Source organism: Lontra canadensis, unplaced genomic scaffold (genome assembly GCF_010015895.1).
Source record: "Lontra canadensis isolate GAN:19392208 unplaced genomic scaffold, GSC_riverotter_1.0 scaffold3, whole genome shotgun sequence".
NCBI classification, from domain to species: Eukaryota; Metazoa; Chordata; class Mammalia; order Carnivora; family Mustelidae; genus Lontra; species Lontra canadensis.
This window is the reverse complement of record NW_022630997.1, coordinates 52,198,048-52,214,474: the sequence shown is the minus strand read 5'-3', so window position 1 is coordinate 52,214,474 and position 16,427 is coordinate 52,198,048. Positions and strand designations below refer to the sequence as shown.

Below are 16,427 nucleotides of genomic sequence, written 5' to 3'. Positions count from 1 at the left end.
GTAAGATCTTAAAGGGTAAAGATAAAGCACTTATAATAAATGAAATCAGTTTTCCACATACATGCACATCCATTTAAAGAAGTCAGGGGGCACTGCAGACAGTTAAGGAGGATTTAACCAAACTCACCAAGAGTTGGCACGCCTGATATTCTGAAAGACTCTTTACCTTAGGAGGTGTGTGTTTATAATAACAAAATGCCTTCTTTGTCCTTGGCAACATGTTTAAATAAAAAGCTCACCACTTTGTAGCAAGTAAAAATAATACTATCTTAATGCTATTGTAATTTATGTCCCAGAGCTTGAAATGTAAATGTAATTTTCTAAGACATTATATTCAGATCATCAGAATTATCATAATATCATAAAATAACTATTCTTTCTGTTTCTCTAATTATAATATTCTTATCAAGCTCTGACAGCTAACTCTTTGTTTTCAAGTTTATAGTCTTCATATATCAAGAAACAAATTAAAAGGACAAACAGGAATGTGAGAAGGCAGCTCATAAAAAGCTGAAATGTCTTTTATTACATGACATATTTTTATCTGTCATAAACTTCCGGTTTAGGAAATGAGAAAACAAATACTTCTTTGACGAACTCCTTGACAAAGTGTTTAACTAAGTATTTTTAGATTTTTTTTAACTGTGGAAGGAAGGAAGGAAGGGAGTAAGAAGGAAAAAAGGAAGGGAGGGAGCCCCGACTTTGTATTAAACCTTTCGGGGGAAGTGAACTAACATTTAATGAACACCACGTTAAAGGAAGTGAAGCTGAAGCCTTCAGCCTGCTCCCAAAGGCTCTGTAGCATACAGGAAGGTGGGCCCCAGAAATAGCCTGAATAACCGTGGTCCTTGGTCAGGCTTCACATAAATATTTCTAGGAGGAAGGGCCTCAGCTTTGTTTCAGTGTCCCACTGAGGGCACAACTGCTAGGTAGCTTCTCTATGAATAAATTCTATTTCCAGTACACCTTAAATCCTTCTTGATATAATATGCATGAGGAAATGACAAGAATATAATTTGGAAGTTTTAACACTGGTTGTTATAAGGAAGGCTTCGACTAAAAAAAAAAAAATGCTTAGATGCCAGTTTCAGAAACAATTTTGCCTGCAGCATCTTCTAACTCAATAATTTAGTGGCAATGACAGTCACAAATGCTGTCAAAAACAGCAGCTGAGGTTTAAAAAATAAACAAAAATTCAAACAATAATAGCCTGTAGATTTTAATATTGTCATTTACTGAACTGGCAACCAAAACAGAATTTATGAGCGTCTTCTCGTTAGAAAAAAACAAATTAATCGTACCTTTGTAGGTTTTCGTGCATGTGATTGTCTCTACTGTCCTCTAAAGGCAGGCACGTGGGGCTTCCTTCTCATCAAATACTATGTCTATCATGGTGTCGACGGTCACAAGAGACCTTTTGTATCATTACTCCCCCGAGTTGCAATTCTTACGAGGAGTCCCCGGCAAACACAAAAGTAACCTGGCAGTTACATCATTCTGTATAAATGAAGAAAGACTGCTATCTAAAAATAATGAAAGGCTCCGTTTAAATTAATGTTACTTTTTGTCAAGTGTTCATTTTACTTTGTAATAATGTAGTTCTGAACCAAATAGAGTTCTCATGAGCTTTAAAAAGATCTCTAGAGATTATACACAGGGCAGTAATTTAATTCTTATATTTTTATTTCTTGCAATGACATTTAGGGTTCAGTGTGATTTCAGATTTTTTGAGCTGTTGCTGACACCTTATGGAAACTGTTTTATTTGGAAATTCTGATTTGATTTTTAAAACTGTTCAGCTCTTGTTTACAAGAAGCATTATTATTTAAAAAAAGGATTTTTTTGTTCCTTTAAGGTATTCATCCTCTCGCTATTTATTCCTCACTTGATTTCATAATCCTGTTTAGGTCACAATGATTAGTTGCTATGGAAATTACCTCCTATGGAAATGATTCCAATGTCATTGTTGTAAGAATATGACTTTTAATGAATAATATCAATAGCAGACATCAACCCTTACTAGAAAAAGGAAATTTAATTAAAATGTTTTAAAAGGATTAATTCTGAAAATTATTATCATGGCCAACTTTTCTGATATTTTTGAATCAGCCATCTGCTTTTTAAATAAGTATTAAATGAATTTTAAGGTGTTAATCAGCTACTCCTCCAAATTCCAATGTCATAATGGAAATTAGCACCATGCATAGAAAAGTGGAAATAGAGAACATTTCATTTACCTTTTCTCTAAACTAATAAATGTTATGCTTCACTTATGAGAGTTAATGTCAACAGGATTTCAGGGCTCATCAAGGAAACAACTTTGAATAACACATTATGAATTCCCTTTAAAGATGAAGAATTTAATATTCCAAAATTTATCCCAGGAATTTGAAAGGTCAGTGAGTTAACTAGTGAGTTAAACAATAGATGAGAGTCAGTGAACCATTAGATGAGAATTCCAGAATGCTAAGAAGAAATTTTCTTGGGTGGATTCTATAATTTGTGGTTTGAATAAAACTTTTGAAACATTCCATTAGTATTAAAACTCTCACAATGAGAATATGGCTCATATTTAACACATTTTAAATTACTAGACAGTCTCTCCCCAAAGAAATTTTAATGCCTTCTTCTGCCTAGTGCTTGCTCACTGCTGGCACTAATTTAGGAATAAATTAACCCTTCAAACAATTAGGATATTGTCTGAAACTGCCTCTTGCACTCTACCAGGGAAATCACTTATATTCCAAAGATCAGAAGTAAAAGAGAAATCCAATTCTTCATTATAAAGCATTTTTTAGGCCTCATAGCTTATTAATTATTGATGTAAGTCACTATCATATTTACCAACATAATTACATATTACTATATCTCTAGTGCTTCTGAATTAAGCCTAACAGTATGGGTTTTGTTAAATGCTTTATACATTAAGAGTTTTCTATACTTGTGCCTGCAACCATGATCTAGGGTCCAAAATGTCTTTGATAGATTTCTGCCTTGGAGCTGGCACTGGCTTGGCTTCAAAATTGGTTTTAGTGTCTATGTGTTCACTATCATCATTTAAATTATTTTTCCTGGCAGGAAGGAGTTTTCGAGGAGCAGCCATCGGTTTCTGTAAGTGGTGCATTAGGGTTGATAATTTGGTATCCAAAGGCGAGGTCCAAGATACACTTGTTTTTTCCCAGTTGTCCTTAACCAATTGATCTGGGTTACTCTGTGTTTTTAAGCTGAATGGAGCTTTATCAGAAGGAGGAAGGGGAGCACGTCTTTTTTTCCCTTTCCCATCATGTAGCTGGTTACTTGCAGGAGATAATACCTTTTTCTGGATAACCACTTGATGATTACCATCAAAGAGGCTGGCCCAAAGAGGTGGTGAGGAGTTTTCATGCTGACCAATAAGAAACTGTCCATTTGTCTCTTCAAGTTTTTTTTGTATTGTATCAGTCAAACTTTCAAGTTTTACAGGTGAATCAATGCCTGTAATAATTTTGAGAAAAAGTACATGGGGGAAAAATTCAAAAGCTGTGTACACTTTGAGTTATTGTTTTCTAAATCAGTATCTATAATGGTCATCGAAAACACAATGGATAAGCAACTAGTTTGAGCTTAAAAATAACCCTACCAACAGAACCAAAAAAAAAGATCATTCACTGTGCACTTCATACACAGACACACGCACGCGTGCACACACGCACACACACACACATACATTCCTAAATAAATGAGTATAAGCCAGTTTTCAAAGGAGTGTAGACACATCATAACTTTTTCAATTCTGTAGGTTAAATATTTATTAAATAACTTTTCTTAGATTTAAAATTTATTCTGACTTCTAGGTAAGAGGAGATCCCCTTTTTATAAGAGCCTGATATGTAAACTTGGACAAGTGTAACTGGATTAACATCCTTTACTTTAGACTAGCAAAGTCTCTGTTAATAGGGAAAAATTCCAAAACCAGAAACCCAAGGAAATAGAGTGAAGCCCTGATGCCAATTGGGTGATTAGGATGCTGGATGAATTTTTCCTTGGGAAAAAATAAGAGAACAGAGATAAATGTCTGTTAAATGAATCACTGGCATTAAATGAATCACTGGTTGTATCATTTTTAATCTAACATTTTAAAGTGTGTGTAAAGTATATATTGGTGGCAAAAATAGGATATAATTTATTGTTGACCTGTGTGTGTTCACAGCACTGTTCGTTCAGGCAACCCCACAGAGAAATAAATACCCTTCAAAGTGTGGGAAAATGGAATATTAATTAATGAGTCTATAAAGTTAAAATTTTCCAAAGTATTAAACTTAACCAATTTTTTGACCTGAGATGAAAGCTTCCATTTATTAATATTCATTTATCAACATTACTTTAAAACAAATTTAATAAAACACAGAAAAAATTAGAGAACATAATTATATTTTAGAATCTACAAGTTTACATTTTCAGAATTTTCATCAGCTACTCAGCTAATATTTATTTTCAGTGCAGCCTTATTCATTTGGAAGCTTTAACATTTTTGTTTGATCTTAAGCATTCAAACTATGAAAAATGTGTATTCATTAATTTTGTATTAATTCATCTATAAAACATGAGTTCCTTAGTCTATAATCATAGTCCTTTTTCATTCATTTTGACTGTGCCTTGAAAATTTTAGCATTTTAATGTCAATAGAATAAGCTGCTTGAGTATGGACAATGTTGTTTTTGTTACCCTGCAGCTTAGAAAAGAAAAACCCCACTTACTCATATCATGGTAGACTGAGGTCGCCTCTTTTGTCAAGAACAAAGGTGGTTTCCGTGGTGACATAATCTCAATTTTCATAAGTTCTTCACAACAATGCTTCCATTGGCCTAAGAAAGACAGAAAAAGGCAGGCTAGTTTAAAACATAAATGTGAAGACATATACTTCATTTTCAGTAGATATCAACATATTTTTTGTTGTGAAAAATAAGAGGGAATCTATAAAGCATTGCCTTAAGGAAACCACAAAAACCTAGTACTACCCGTAATTTTGAAGTCCAAGTCTAAGTACTAGAGTAATCTATTTGAAAAATAAAGTTCTGTGCACAGATATAAAAAGCTAAGATCTCTAGGCTATTATACTATACTATTTCACTAAATGGTCTAGTAACTGAAATTTCTATGCATGGCAAAAAGTTCTCTTCTTTTAAATATTAAATAAAAATACCCAGTTCTTAAGACAGTTGAAAGGTAAAAATCAACTGAAATAGTTATCTAGAAGGATACAGTGCTTCTCAAAAATGGTGTTAACTTTGAAAATTCTAATTAAGATACAAGAATTGTTTATTTAACAATTATTTCTTCTAATGATTATGCTTTTTGAAATTCATATAACTCGAAAAATGCTGCATCTTCATTCAAGTAAAAGGTATATAAGAGCCTATTATAATAAAGACACATCAGTCAAAATTCTAACTGGATCTAATTTATTTTAGAAAGGACACTTTAAATAAAGCCATTAGTCATTTGACATAAAAAATACTCTTTAAGCTGTTTCAATTTTTAAGTTAAAATTTAGGAGTATGAACAACATTAATTTTTCTTTTAATTATGTTTTACTATTTTCATCTTCAAACGCTCATTTCTTCTGAGTGGATATAAACTTCAGCCATTCCATGTTTATTGCGCGCCTGCGTGCTGGATAACAACTGTGCCAGAGACTATGTGTCTCTATATTCATGTTATAAAGTAGGTTATTGAGCTTCACTGTTCTTATACTCTATCTTACATCTGTAGAAAAATAAATGTGATACACATGTGCCTTTTGGGAATGATTTATGATGTATATTTTTCTTCCTTTTATTATATTCTCAGTCTCCATACTCAATATCCAATTTAGTTATTTTCCATAGTTTAAAAATAAAAGACATTTCGTGTTTGGTCAAATTATCTATTCATTTTTGTTGTTTTAAATCTAATATATAGCCATGGTTATATGGTAATATGCATAAATTTTAAATCCATCACCTTAAATAGCTAAGAAACATAAAAAACCTTTTAGTATGTTTTATTACAATGCTAAGTATAGAATATGGTAAAAATTTCAAAATAGCCCACATAGCATCTCATGAAGGGAATGAAATCTTGAGTTTGAGGCTTCAAAGGTTGCTCTGCAGAATTTAAATCTAGTAGGATCTGAGATCTGATAACTTATTCCTCCCCTCCACTTCCTTTTTTAGATAAATATATAAAAGCCAGCTTTTCCTTCTTGGGGGCAGAAAAAAATAAGGTCTTATTTAATAGAAAAATAATGAAATACTTTGAACTAGCAAACATTTCTCCATCAAATCTTAGGCAAATTATAAAGTATAGCATTTTCTCTTTATTGATAGATGAAAGCTTTTCTTTGTTAAATGGGTAGCAGAATACTAATCATGCTGAAGACTGGACTATAAAGCCATACTATCCCATGCGTTACTGAAGTCAGAGGTACAAGTGCAGTATGTTCACTGGTGAATTTTACAATGGGAACATTTGTTTTATCAGTGACTAAATTAGTATGCACAGTTAGACCTGATTCAACATGCTAACCAATATGAAATATTAAACAGCTATGTTGTATTCACATAAAATCTGTATCCTAAAGATGTTTACCACGATAATATTTGCTGTAACGTTCCCAGTCAAAATGATCTGTTATCCTAAGCTGCTAATGTACCTCAATATTTATATTATTAAATACTTGAAAAAATTTATCTTTGACCCACCATTCTAGCTCTATTTTTTTGATCATCCAAAACAAGAGTCATTACTCTTTTACATGTTTGTTAGCTCTCAAATATTAAAAATTATCTATGACATCCCCCTTGCCTCCAGCCTCCACTCTTCAGGTTGTCCTTCGGCAGGCCAAACAGACCTAGTGCCATTAATGATTTCTCATGGTTTTTAATTTTCTCATTCTCCTGATTTTCTACTCTTAATCAGAGTTAAGTAATTGAAATTAACCCTAAACATTAAATTGCTCTTAGTTTATTCTGCCCTAAATATCTATACTCTACTTTGTTCTACACATCAGATTTCATCTAAGATTACAAGAGGCTACACTTACCACTTGCCACTTATAAGTCAGTCTTTAGGATATAAACATTTCCGTCTTTGCTTCATATCATCATATACAATGAATTCTAAAGTGTAAGTCTAATAGAATTTATACTTTAAAGATCACATAGATTGGCAGATTTTATCCACAAATCATTAAATACTAAAGAAGTAGCCAGATGTAAGAACCTAGTTGTCATCACTTTCTTATTTTGACAGTAATATCACAAGATTTGTATCCTTCCAAATTCCCCATTTTAGCATGATGAATTATTTTACCTAATCTGGCGAATAAAAACATGAGACCATTTAGCAGTTGATATCCAGACCATAATAGTCTGCATTTTTACCTCCTTTCACCCCTCATTCCTGTTTTTATACACATAAAAAGTGTAAAATAGCAGAATCACTCCTAAAAATAATATAGTCTTTGTAAGACTCTCTAGAGCAGAGCATTTGAGAAAGCAGTTAAAATTTCAGATGTGATCAGCAAAGGAAAGGAAGTTTTTGTCTTTTAAGTTACATGTCTAAGATCAGCTGAAATAAAAAAAAAAAAAAAAGTACTGCATGCTGATAAGCATGGAACAAATATTTAAACATCTATTCAGTGCCTAGGAATAGTACTTAAGGAAAACAAGTCCTAAAGAATTCCAGAAGTCTATAGAGGGAGTCCTCTGGATTCCTGCAGTAAACCAGCAAACTCTTCAGGCCTCAATTTTCTCAACTTTAGAGGAGAGGGAAATCATTTCTGCTTGCTGGGCTGTTGTGAGAAATAAAGGAAGCCATATGGTATGTGGAAGGTAATCAATACATTTAGTTCCCTTCTTTGTCCCCACTCCAACCATCACTATAATAACTTAACCAGGCCACAGACCACAGTAGGCTTATAAAAATTAATCTGAGGACAGCAGGTATTAATTCTTTTATAAAGTTCCCAAAACAGATCTTAAGAAGTCCTAAAATTTCTTCTAGGAGTTGCAGGAACAACTTTCTATCATTAGAAAATGCCTATCTTTCTTAATTCTTTATAAAAAAGCATTCTGAAGACATAAAATACTGGTTGAATCTAAGAGTAGGCTTAGTTTGACTAGAAATAGCTGTTATCAATAATCTACATTTTCAATATATGACTTCATTATTTTCTTGTTGATAAAATTCCTCCTTAAATTGAGAATATTAGAACCTCACATATTTTACATAGTAGAACTCTATTATATTACTATCACATTGTTTTTATAATCATAGGCTGTATTACTGAAACTGAAAAACCATATGTACGGTTTAAAAAAAAATCTTTGGATGATGTCCAAGATGATATAATGAATCTGGAGTTAACAGAAGGTTACACGAGTCTCCTGAACATTTCAAATTTTAGGATCATCACCAAACTACAGAAGTTTTTTACTACTCAAATGGCTTCTTATCCCTTTGATCAAACACACTACCTTAACCAGTTAAACCCCAATATTTTGAAAAAAATGTGGCCTAATTGTTTTAGGGACAGAGAAACTTAAAAATAACAGGTATTCAAAGGTATAATAAGCTACAGTAAGTCAGCACTGGGAAAAGGTTGAGAGAAAAAGGCATCAATGCACTGATGATATACTGTCATTTTATTCAAGAGCATAAAAAAAATTTTGATACAAACCAAAGGATTATAATTTTAAAATTTAGATTGCTTTGTGCATCCTTTCATGCTTCATGAATATATTACTAATAAATCCAAACACCAACTTACTAAGATCAAAGAAATGTTGCCAGAAGGCTTCCATCCATTTCTGAAGATCTTCTCTATTGTCTGCTACAAAGATATGAGTTACAGCCTGTCCAGCAACAGGGTTGATGACAGAGAAATTATGAATTTTTTTCTCGGTATCCTTATCCATTGCCCGAATTCTGGTTTCCTAAAAATTAGGACAAAATTGGTATTTTACAAGAGAATATTTTTGTAATATTCAAATAAATGTTTTAGTGCCTAGCTACTATACTCACACCAGATGCAATTATAAATCTCGTTGCTGATCACTTAAAATATGTAATTTTGAGAACTTTCAATATTCAGACTCAAACCTATAAAAAATTGCTTTTTATAAAAAATACTGAGTAATGTTTCAAAGTATGCTACATAGAGAACTTAAATTACATGAGATTAAAACATAACCAGTTTTGATCTGTTTAAGTAGGAGTTTGCTGTCTTTTATATACATCTTAAAATTTGCAATAAAACAAGTACAGCATAACTGTAATGTGAATTATGTTAACTACATTTCCAACAGTAATAAAAGAATCAGTAAAGTATGTTTGTTATTCTAATATTCAGGCATTATACACAGCGTTATCACTTAAAGCAGCAAAACCATAACTTAGTGTTTACTGCAGCAAAGCAGGTTTTCGCCATTAACATTTATTTCATATGTAACATTCATTTACAAAGCTCATAGCTAAAGATCCATGAAGTACTATAACCTTCCTGATGGTACCAATTATTTTTTTAAACGCTGAATGCAACCATCAGCAACAAAGGCAATGGTTTCCTTCATGTTGGTAGTTTAAACTTTTTCTTTGTGGTACTAGGTATGACGTTGTGGTTCTTCTCCTGTCTATATGTAGAAAAGTCTTGTTCCCAAGTCATTCAAGTACCACCACGACACATGACAACTAGCATCTACATGCAGTTTCCAAGTTTTGGGGAAAGAAGTCTGAAATAAAACTATCTATTTATGCAACAGTAAGGATTTTGGCTGCTTGGATAATGACTGATAATGTTCTAGAGCAGTGCTGTCCATTAGAAATATGTGAACCACATAGGTAATTTTAAGAGTTTCTAGTAACTGCGTTAAGAAGGTAAAATGAAACTGGTGAAAATCATTTTGTATTTATTAATTACATTATTTTAAAATTGTGTTTTTATGTAACCCAACACATCCAAAATATTATTCTAACATGTGAGCAAAAAACATTTTTGAGATATTTTACATTCTTTTTCATACTAAGTCTCCAAAATCTAGTCTGTCTCTGACACAGCACATCATATTTGGACCAGGCACATTTTAGGTGGTTAACAGCCACTGGTGGCTAACGGCTCCTGTACCAGGTAGTTAACAGTTCTAGACTCATATGTTTAAACCTACAGAAGTGTATGTAGAAGAATATTTAGCTGGCAGCTACAAAAGCTGATTAGGAGTGAGAAGAAATTCCTCACTTCTTGCAGTCTTGAGTGAAGAGAGATTCTATGTATAGTCACATCCCAAAACCAACATACACATACAATGATGTCTATGTGGACATTACAGGAGTAGCAAAGAGTTAACCAAGAAACACTGTACATTCCCTAAAGAACGGGTAAATACGGGGAGGTGAATCCCTGATACACCAGCTCCCCCATCCTCAGTTTGTTGCTGTCTGCAGTTTCAGTTGCCCCCAGTCAACTGCAGTCGAGAAGCAGATGATCCTCCTCCTGACATGCGGTCCGAAGGTCAGTAGTAGCCTAACACCACATCACAGTGCCTGTGTCAATCCCCTCACTTCATCTCAGCACACAGGCATTTTATCATCTCATATCATCACAAGAAGGGTGAGCACAGTACAAGGTACTCTGAGAGACTGAAAGACTATATTCACATAACCTTTATTATGTATATTGTTAGCATTATTCTATTCTACTCTTAGTTACTGTTGTTAATCTCTTACTATGCCTAATGGATAAGTTAAACTTTATCAGAGCTCTGTATGTATAGGAAAAAACAGTATAGACAGGGTTCGGTTCTATCCACAGTATCAAGCATCCACTGGGGTCTTGGAACATACGCCCTACAGATAGGAAGGGGCTACTGTGTACTACAGAAGTTCTTTCCTGAAGGAAGGAATTCTTATTCAAGAATCACATGAGAAAAAAAATGTATGCTGCATGAAGTGGCAACATAACTTTGAAAGTCTGGAGTATCACAAAAGGTGAGGATTTAGTAACCATCTTAGAGACAGCCTGACCTGTCAATTTTAAAATGTGGGAATGTGAGTGTCTTCAGAGGGTTATAATGGACTTATGGTCAACACTGTAATTTGAAAGAACAGGGTCTTTTTACAATCCTGTGCCATGGTAATAAACTTTGTGAATGAACTCTTTTAAGTAATTATTTATACAATATAAAAACAAAATGGTGTCCCAAATGGCATGAAAATGCATATAATCCATCTCTTTAAATAGAAAGCTTATTATACCAGCAGAGAATGACTTAAGCTCTAGGAAGAATCTTTAATATGCTCTCAATAAGATTTATTGAAGGTTGACTCAGTGGGGGAGGAGGGCAAGAGAACACTCTATTGGTATTAGTATTTAAAAAAAAAACAATGAAATATGAAGTATTCTTGTTGTTGAAATTGTGCTTCCTTCTATCCTAGTCTATCTTAATACAAATTTCTGACTACCTTTTGTATATAGGATTAAAATGAATTTAACTTTTAAATAAGGAAAGTGATTTTTATAGATGAATGTGTATATTTTTAATAATACCAAGATATCATTTCAAATGAAAATAGCGATGTAGAAAATCTGATGAACTGGATCATTTATATCCTTCTAAGAGAATATAATGCAATAATATAAAAATACTATACATTATACACTCCATTAACTCTGAGAACCATAAATACCACTAAATTTTTAAAACATGAGAAGCTTTTAAAAGGTGCAAATGAAATACAAAATAGATCATTTGAATTAACTTACTATATTTTATCAACCAAAATAATTTAACTAATGGGAATTTTTTCAACCAAAAAACTGCATGTCAAAGAAAAAGTCATTAAACAAATTAAGTTTCTGATAATGTCAGAAAGTCTATGCAAGTTGTTTTTCGTGTGGACAAAGTACCAATAAGAGTGCTTAAAACTGCACTTCTCAAAGGAGGAATGGATTAGAAAACACAAGGTGCCTTTTAGGATATGAAAGCAAGCAGCTTAGGTATTTTTGCTCCCACTCTTTCTACCGCCTAAAATATTGTCTGTCACTCATTGTATTTGAAATATATTTGGAGAATAAATGAATGAGATAGGAGAAAACTCAGATAATGACAGTTACAGGTTGACAAAGTTAGATCCCACAGGTGATCCTAATCCTACTCTTTATAGATAAGGACACTGATTTTCTGAAATCAGTTTTCTATCCAAAGACAGAGTTTTCTGCCCAAACCATTTAGTTTATTTGGAAGGTTTTACAGTCAACTTTCATTGCTTTGTGGATAGATTTGAGACTATTCACTGTGAAATTTTAATCCTTGGCTGGACCTCTTTTGTCAGTCACCATATACGGAACTGCAACTTTCCTCTGCATGAGATGGTGGGTACTCAGAGAAGGCCAAGTGAAATCAATAAATCTAAGAAGTCAATTTTATGACAAAATACAGTTAACTCTGAAATTAAAGGAAAGTTTCTTTTAGGTTGGTTGTTCATTATTTTTAATTAAAACTGTACTTCAACCTGTTGGTTTCTGTGATACTGGGAAATTACTAAATCAGAACTAGATTTACAAACCATTTCTCACCTTACCTTTTGACTATATGATCTTTAAAAAGTCTACTATGTACCCAGATTATGGTTTCTAAATACTCTTTACTGCTAAAAGGTATCAGAGCTCTTTACAGAGATGGCTGATTTCAGCCTGGGTGAGGAAATGTACAAGATAATCCCAGAACATATTCTCCCATCAGAAATCAAAGATTACTAGGGTTGTATCAAAAGGTTTCAAAAGTCAAAATGAAGAGGCTTTCAGTAGCCAAAGATGGGACCATCTGAACATCAATAACAATGATAATGGATTGATGCATGAAGTCTACATGAATTTGAAGACTATGAAGTCTTTAAATCTATTAATTAAGAATGATATTTAAAATGAACTCACTTGTCTCTTTTGAAGGATGCTAAGGGAACCACCTCATTATTTTGGTAACTATTTAAAGTCTTTATTCTCTGTTTCCTCTAAGAATTGTACCTCAACCCAATAGGTGACAAAGTATTAATTTCCCAGCTAATAAATGAAGAATATTAAAATATCACCAGTTTGCAATCCCTAATGAAATAAAGGATCTAAACAATGCTCATCTGTGAATGTTAATATGACTAGAAGACTCAGACATATTAAATGTTTCCCAATATGGGGTGTCTGGCTGGTTCTGCTGGTTAAGCATCAGACTCTCGGTATCTGCTCAGGTCATGATCTTGTGGTTGTGAGATCAGCCCCATGTCAGGCTCCACACTCAGTGCAGAGTCTGCTTCAGACTCTCGCTCCCTCTCTCTCTCTCTCTCAAAAAAAAAAAAATCTTTAAATGCCTCCCAACAAAGTACACAGTATTTCCTAAGACATATTGTTACTAACCAACCAACCAACCAACCAACCGAAATCTTAGCCAAAAACAGAAGGGAAAAGGAAAAAGACAACTCAAAGATGCAGGTAACAAAATCCAGACTATGGAAAACTCTGTAGGATAAATTTCTTCAACAAATTGTGTATGAGAGAGAGAGAGTGTGTGTATATGTGTGTGTGTATGAGAGACAGAGAGAGAGAGAAAGAACATGAGAATGCTAGAGCACTCCAACAGATTTAGAGATTTAAGAGACCAAATCAATTAACTGTAATATAAACCCTTATTTCAAAATCCTGATTCAAAAACTAATCTAAAAATTACAAGACTGGGAAATCTGAACACTGAATTCTTGATATATTGAAAATATATATATATGACTATATATTTTTCTAAAGCATAATTGTTAAATTTACAAGTAAAATCATATAGTCTCCAGGATTTGCCTCAAAATAATTCTATGGTGGGGGCAATGTGTGAGGGCAGAGATAGGTTTATTTCTACCCTTCTCTATATAGATTATCTTTAAATTTCCCCTCAAAAATTGAAAATAAAATACAAGTACAAAAAACTAAGCACCTGCTTTCCTACCTATAAGGCAGAGATAGCACTATTTAACTCACAGTTTCCTTATAAACATGTTGTAAGAATAAATGAGTTATTTGAAAGGTGGTTGGTCTAAAGTCTTGTTAATCAGGAATGAAAACAAAATTGTGCTGGCCAAAAACTAGCTTTAGACCTTATATATACTCTAATGTCAAAAAAAGTATACCTTCACAATATATGGCAAGGAATGTTTGAAATACGTAAACCATAACCATAAATTAAACCAAGCTTTAGGAAGGATTAGTATTAGTGCGACATAATTCTTTTCAATTTATGTCAATTAAATCAGATGTAAACTCCTAAAGGAAAAGATTTGTTTAAATAATTATTTTTGCTATATTTAATAAAGGACAATCTAAATCATTGGTAGGACTGGGACATTAAAGGACTAACATAATCAGAAAAAAAAAAAATCCCATGTGCTTCATAATAATCTTGCTTGCTAGGGTCCATGACAAACATAATGGCTAAAAGCAGTTTCAAGACAATTTAATAAAAGTCTATAACACCAAGTAGTGATACTGATTTGTTTAGCATAACTTTTACTAGTTATTAAAGTGATATATAGTATTTAAAGCAAGAAAAGACTTTTGATCGCAAAAACCCACACCACTTTTCCATCCCACTCCCCACCCCACTGGCAATGGATAAAACTTTAGCTAATAAAATGCTTTCTGCAATGTATAGAGGATTCTATAGTGGCTCTATTAAATACCCCTGATTGGGAATGTCTTGCTCGAGAACATTAACAGGGAAGTTTTTTTGAAGTTGAAGCAATCACTTTGAAGTAAACCATCCTTTCAAATTTGGATTGAAAAGAGGAGGGGAATAGCTTAGGCTTTTCTTTCCTTAATGTGACTCTTTCCACAGATGGCTCCCTATGAAAATTAATAAACTAACTTAGCTTTATAGGAAATGCCATTTAGAAGAACAAAAATTATAGTTAGAGAACAGATCCTGTGATCAAAATAAAGAAACTATTATTTATATACCTTAGCAACTGCAAAATGTATGTTTTTACGTAATTTTTAAAGTGGCATTAAACAAAATTATTTTCTAAATCATGAGAGAAGACAACCAAAAGAAAAAAATTCTGATTTGTTCTTTAATATTTAACATTATTAAGCATAAAAAGATCTTAGAGACCCAAGATCGAAAATATACTAAAAACTGAAACAAAATCACTATTCTTTAAGTTTTATTTGGTGCTTACCAGCTCTACAGATCAGAAAATACCAAGTTGGCATTTATCAAAGATCTTGTTTATTTGAGAATATACTAATACATGTATCCTTAGAAATTTCCAAAGTCAAACAATAAAAAACATCTACCTTATATTTAAAAACCAAGTAATTTAAAACATTGAATAAATGAAAATCTATGAGTTTACCATTAATACGGGAAGAACAGAACAGACACAATGCTCATTTGCTTCTTCTGGAGAGAGTAATACTGCTCCAAGACCTATATTGGAGCCAATATCCGTGTAAGACCAATATGTAATACCAACTCCTTACTCTGAAAACTGGTAATTAAAACAGTAAGCTTTCATCCTGCCTTTTCAGGAGGGACTGGGATTCATTCCTACTCGATGAAAAAAAGTCCTTTACAAAAGAATGCCAGCTAACACATGTAGAATGAGGGATATTATGAGAATAACATATGCAATCTCCAGTGTAATAAGCAATTCAGACAAGGGCAATCAGGTCACTAAAACCATTATGTGAAAGACTATTGGACGACAAAGATATTCACACAGTGCCAAACTATCACCTCCCTGACTACCTGCTAATAGTAAAGAGGAAAACTTACCTTTATGCTGGAGAGAGTTGGGGGCACCACCTTAACCAGGTCATTAAATATGACATTGGCAATAATGAGACAACCTGACATCATGTGCCCCTGAACAGAATGCCCTATAAAGTATTTGTCATCATGCATGAAACATGCTTGTAAATAGTGTTTAGAATGAATCTAATCAAGCCTCTAGACCTAATTTACAGTTTAAGAATGCATAATCCTTGAACATTCCTAGATTGAAAGCAAAAGCTTTTAAAAGGACATCTTAGGGAAAATGGGGAAATGTGAATATGGACTGGGTTATTAGATGATGTAAGATAATTACTGTTCATTTGGTTAGCTGTGATAATGGTACTGTAATTTCATTTACACACACAAACACACTCACACACTTTCATTTTAGAGTTTCCTATATTTTATAGTTGCATGCTGAAATATTCAGGGATGAAGTGTCAATGCTGGAGACATATTCAAATGGGTCAGCAAAAAATGTAGGTAAGAGGCTTTATAGACTGACAGCTATAAGATAAATAAGGTCTGAAAGTGACTATTGTTGACGACTCTACTGTATAATTGAAATTTGTGAAGAGAATAGAACTTAAATGTTCTCAC

General features: G+C 33.0%; 1 protein-coding gene across 2 annotated transcripts in view; it reads right to left on the bottom strand.

Annotated features, from left to right (window-relative positions):
* Nucleotides 1-486: 486 nt before the first annotated feature.
* Nucleotides 487-16,427, bottom strand: part of RTKN2 (rhotekin 2) — a 71,770-nt gene continuing 55,829 nt past the window's right edge. For both annotated transcript variants that reach the window (XM_032842289.1, XM_032842297.1), the window contains exons 10-12: nt 8,792-8,957; nt 4,737-4,844; nt 487-3,474 (exon numbers count right to left, since the gene is read on the bottom strand). In XM_032842289.1, coding sequence (XP_032698180.1) covers nt 2,936-3,474; nt 4,737-4,844; nt 8,792-8,957 — 813 coding nt within the window. In that variant the 3' untranslated portion in view covers nt 487-2,935. The remainder of the gene's footprint in view (nt 3,475-4,736; nt 4,845-8,791; nt 8,958-16,427) is intronic.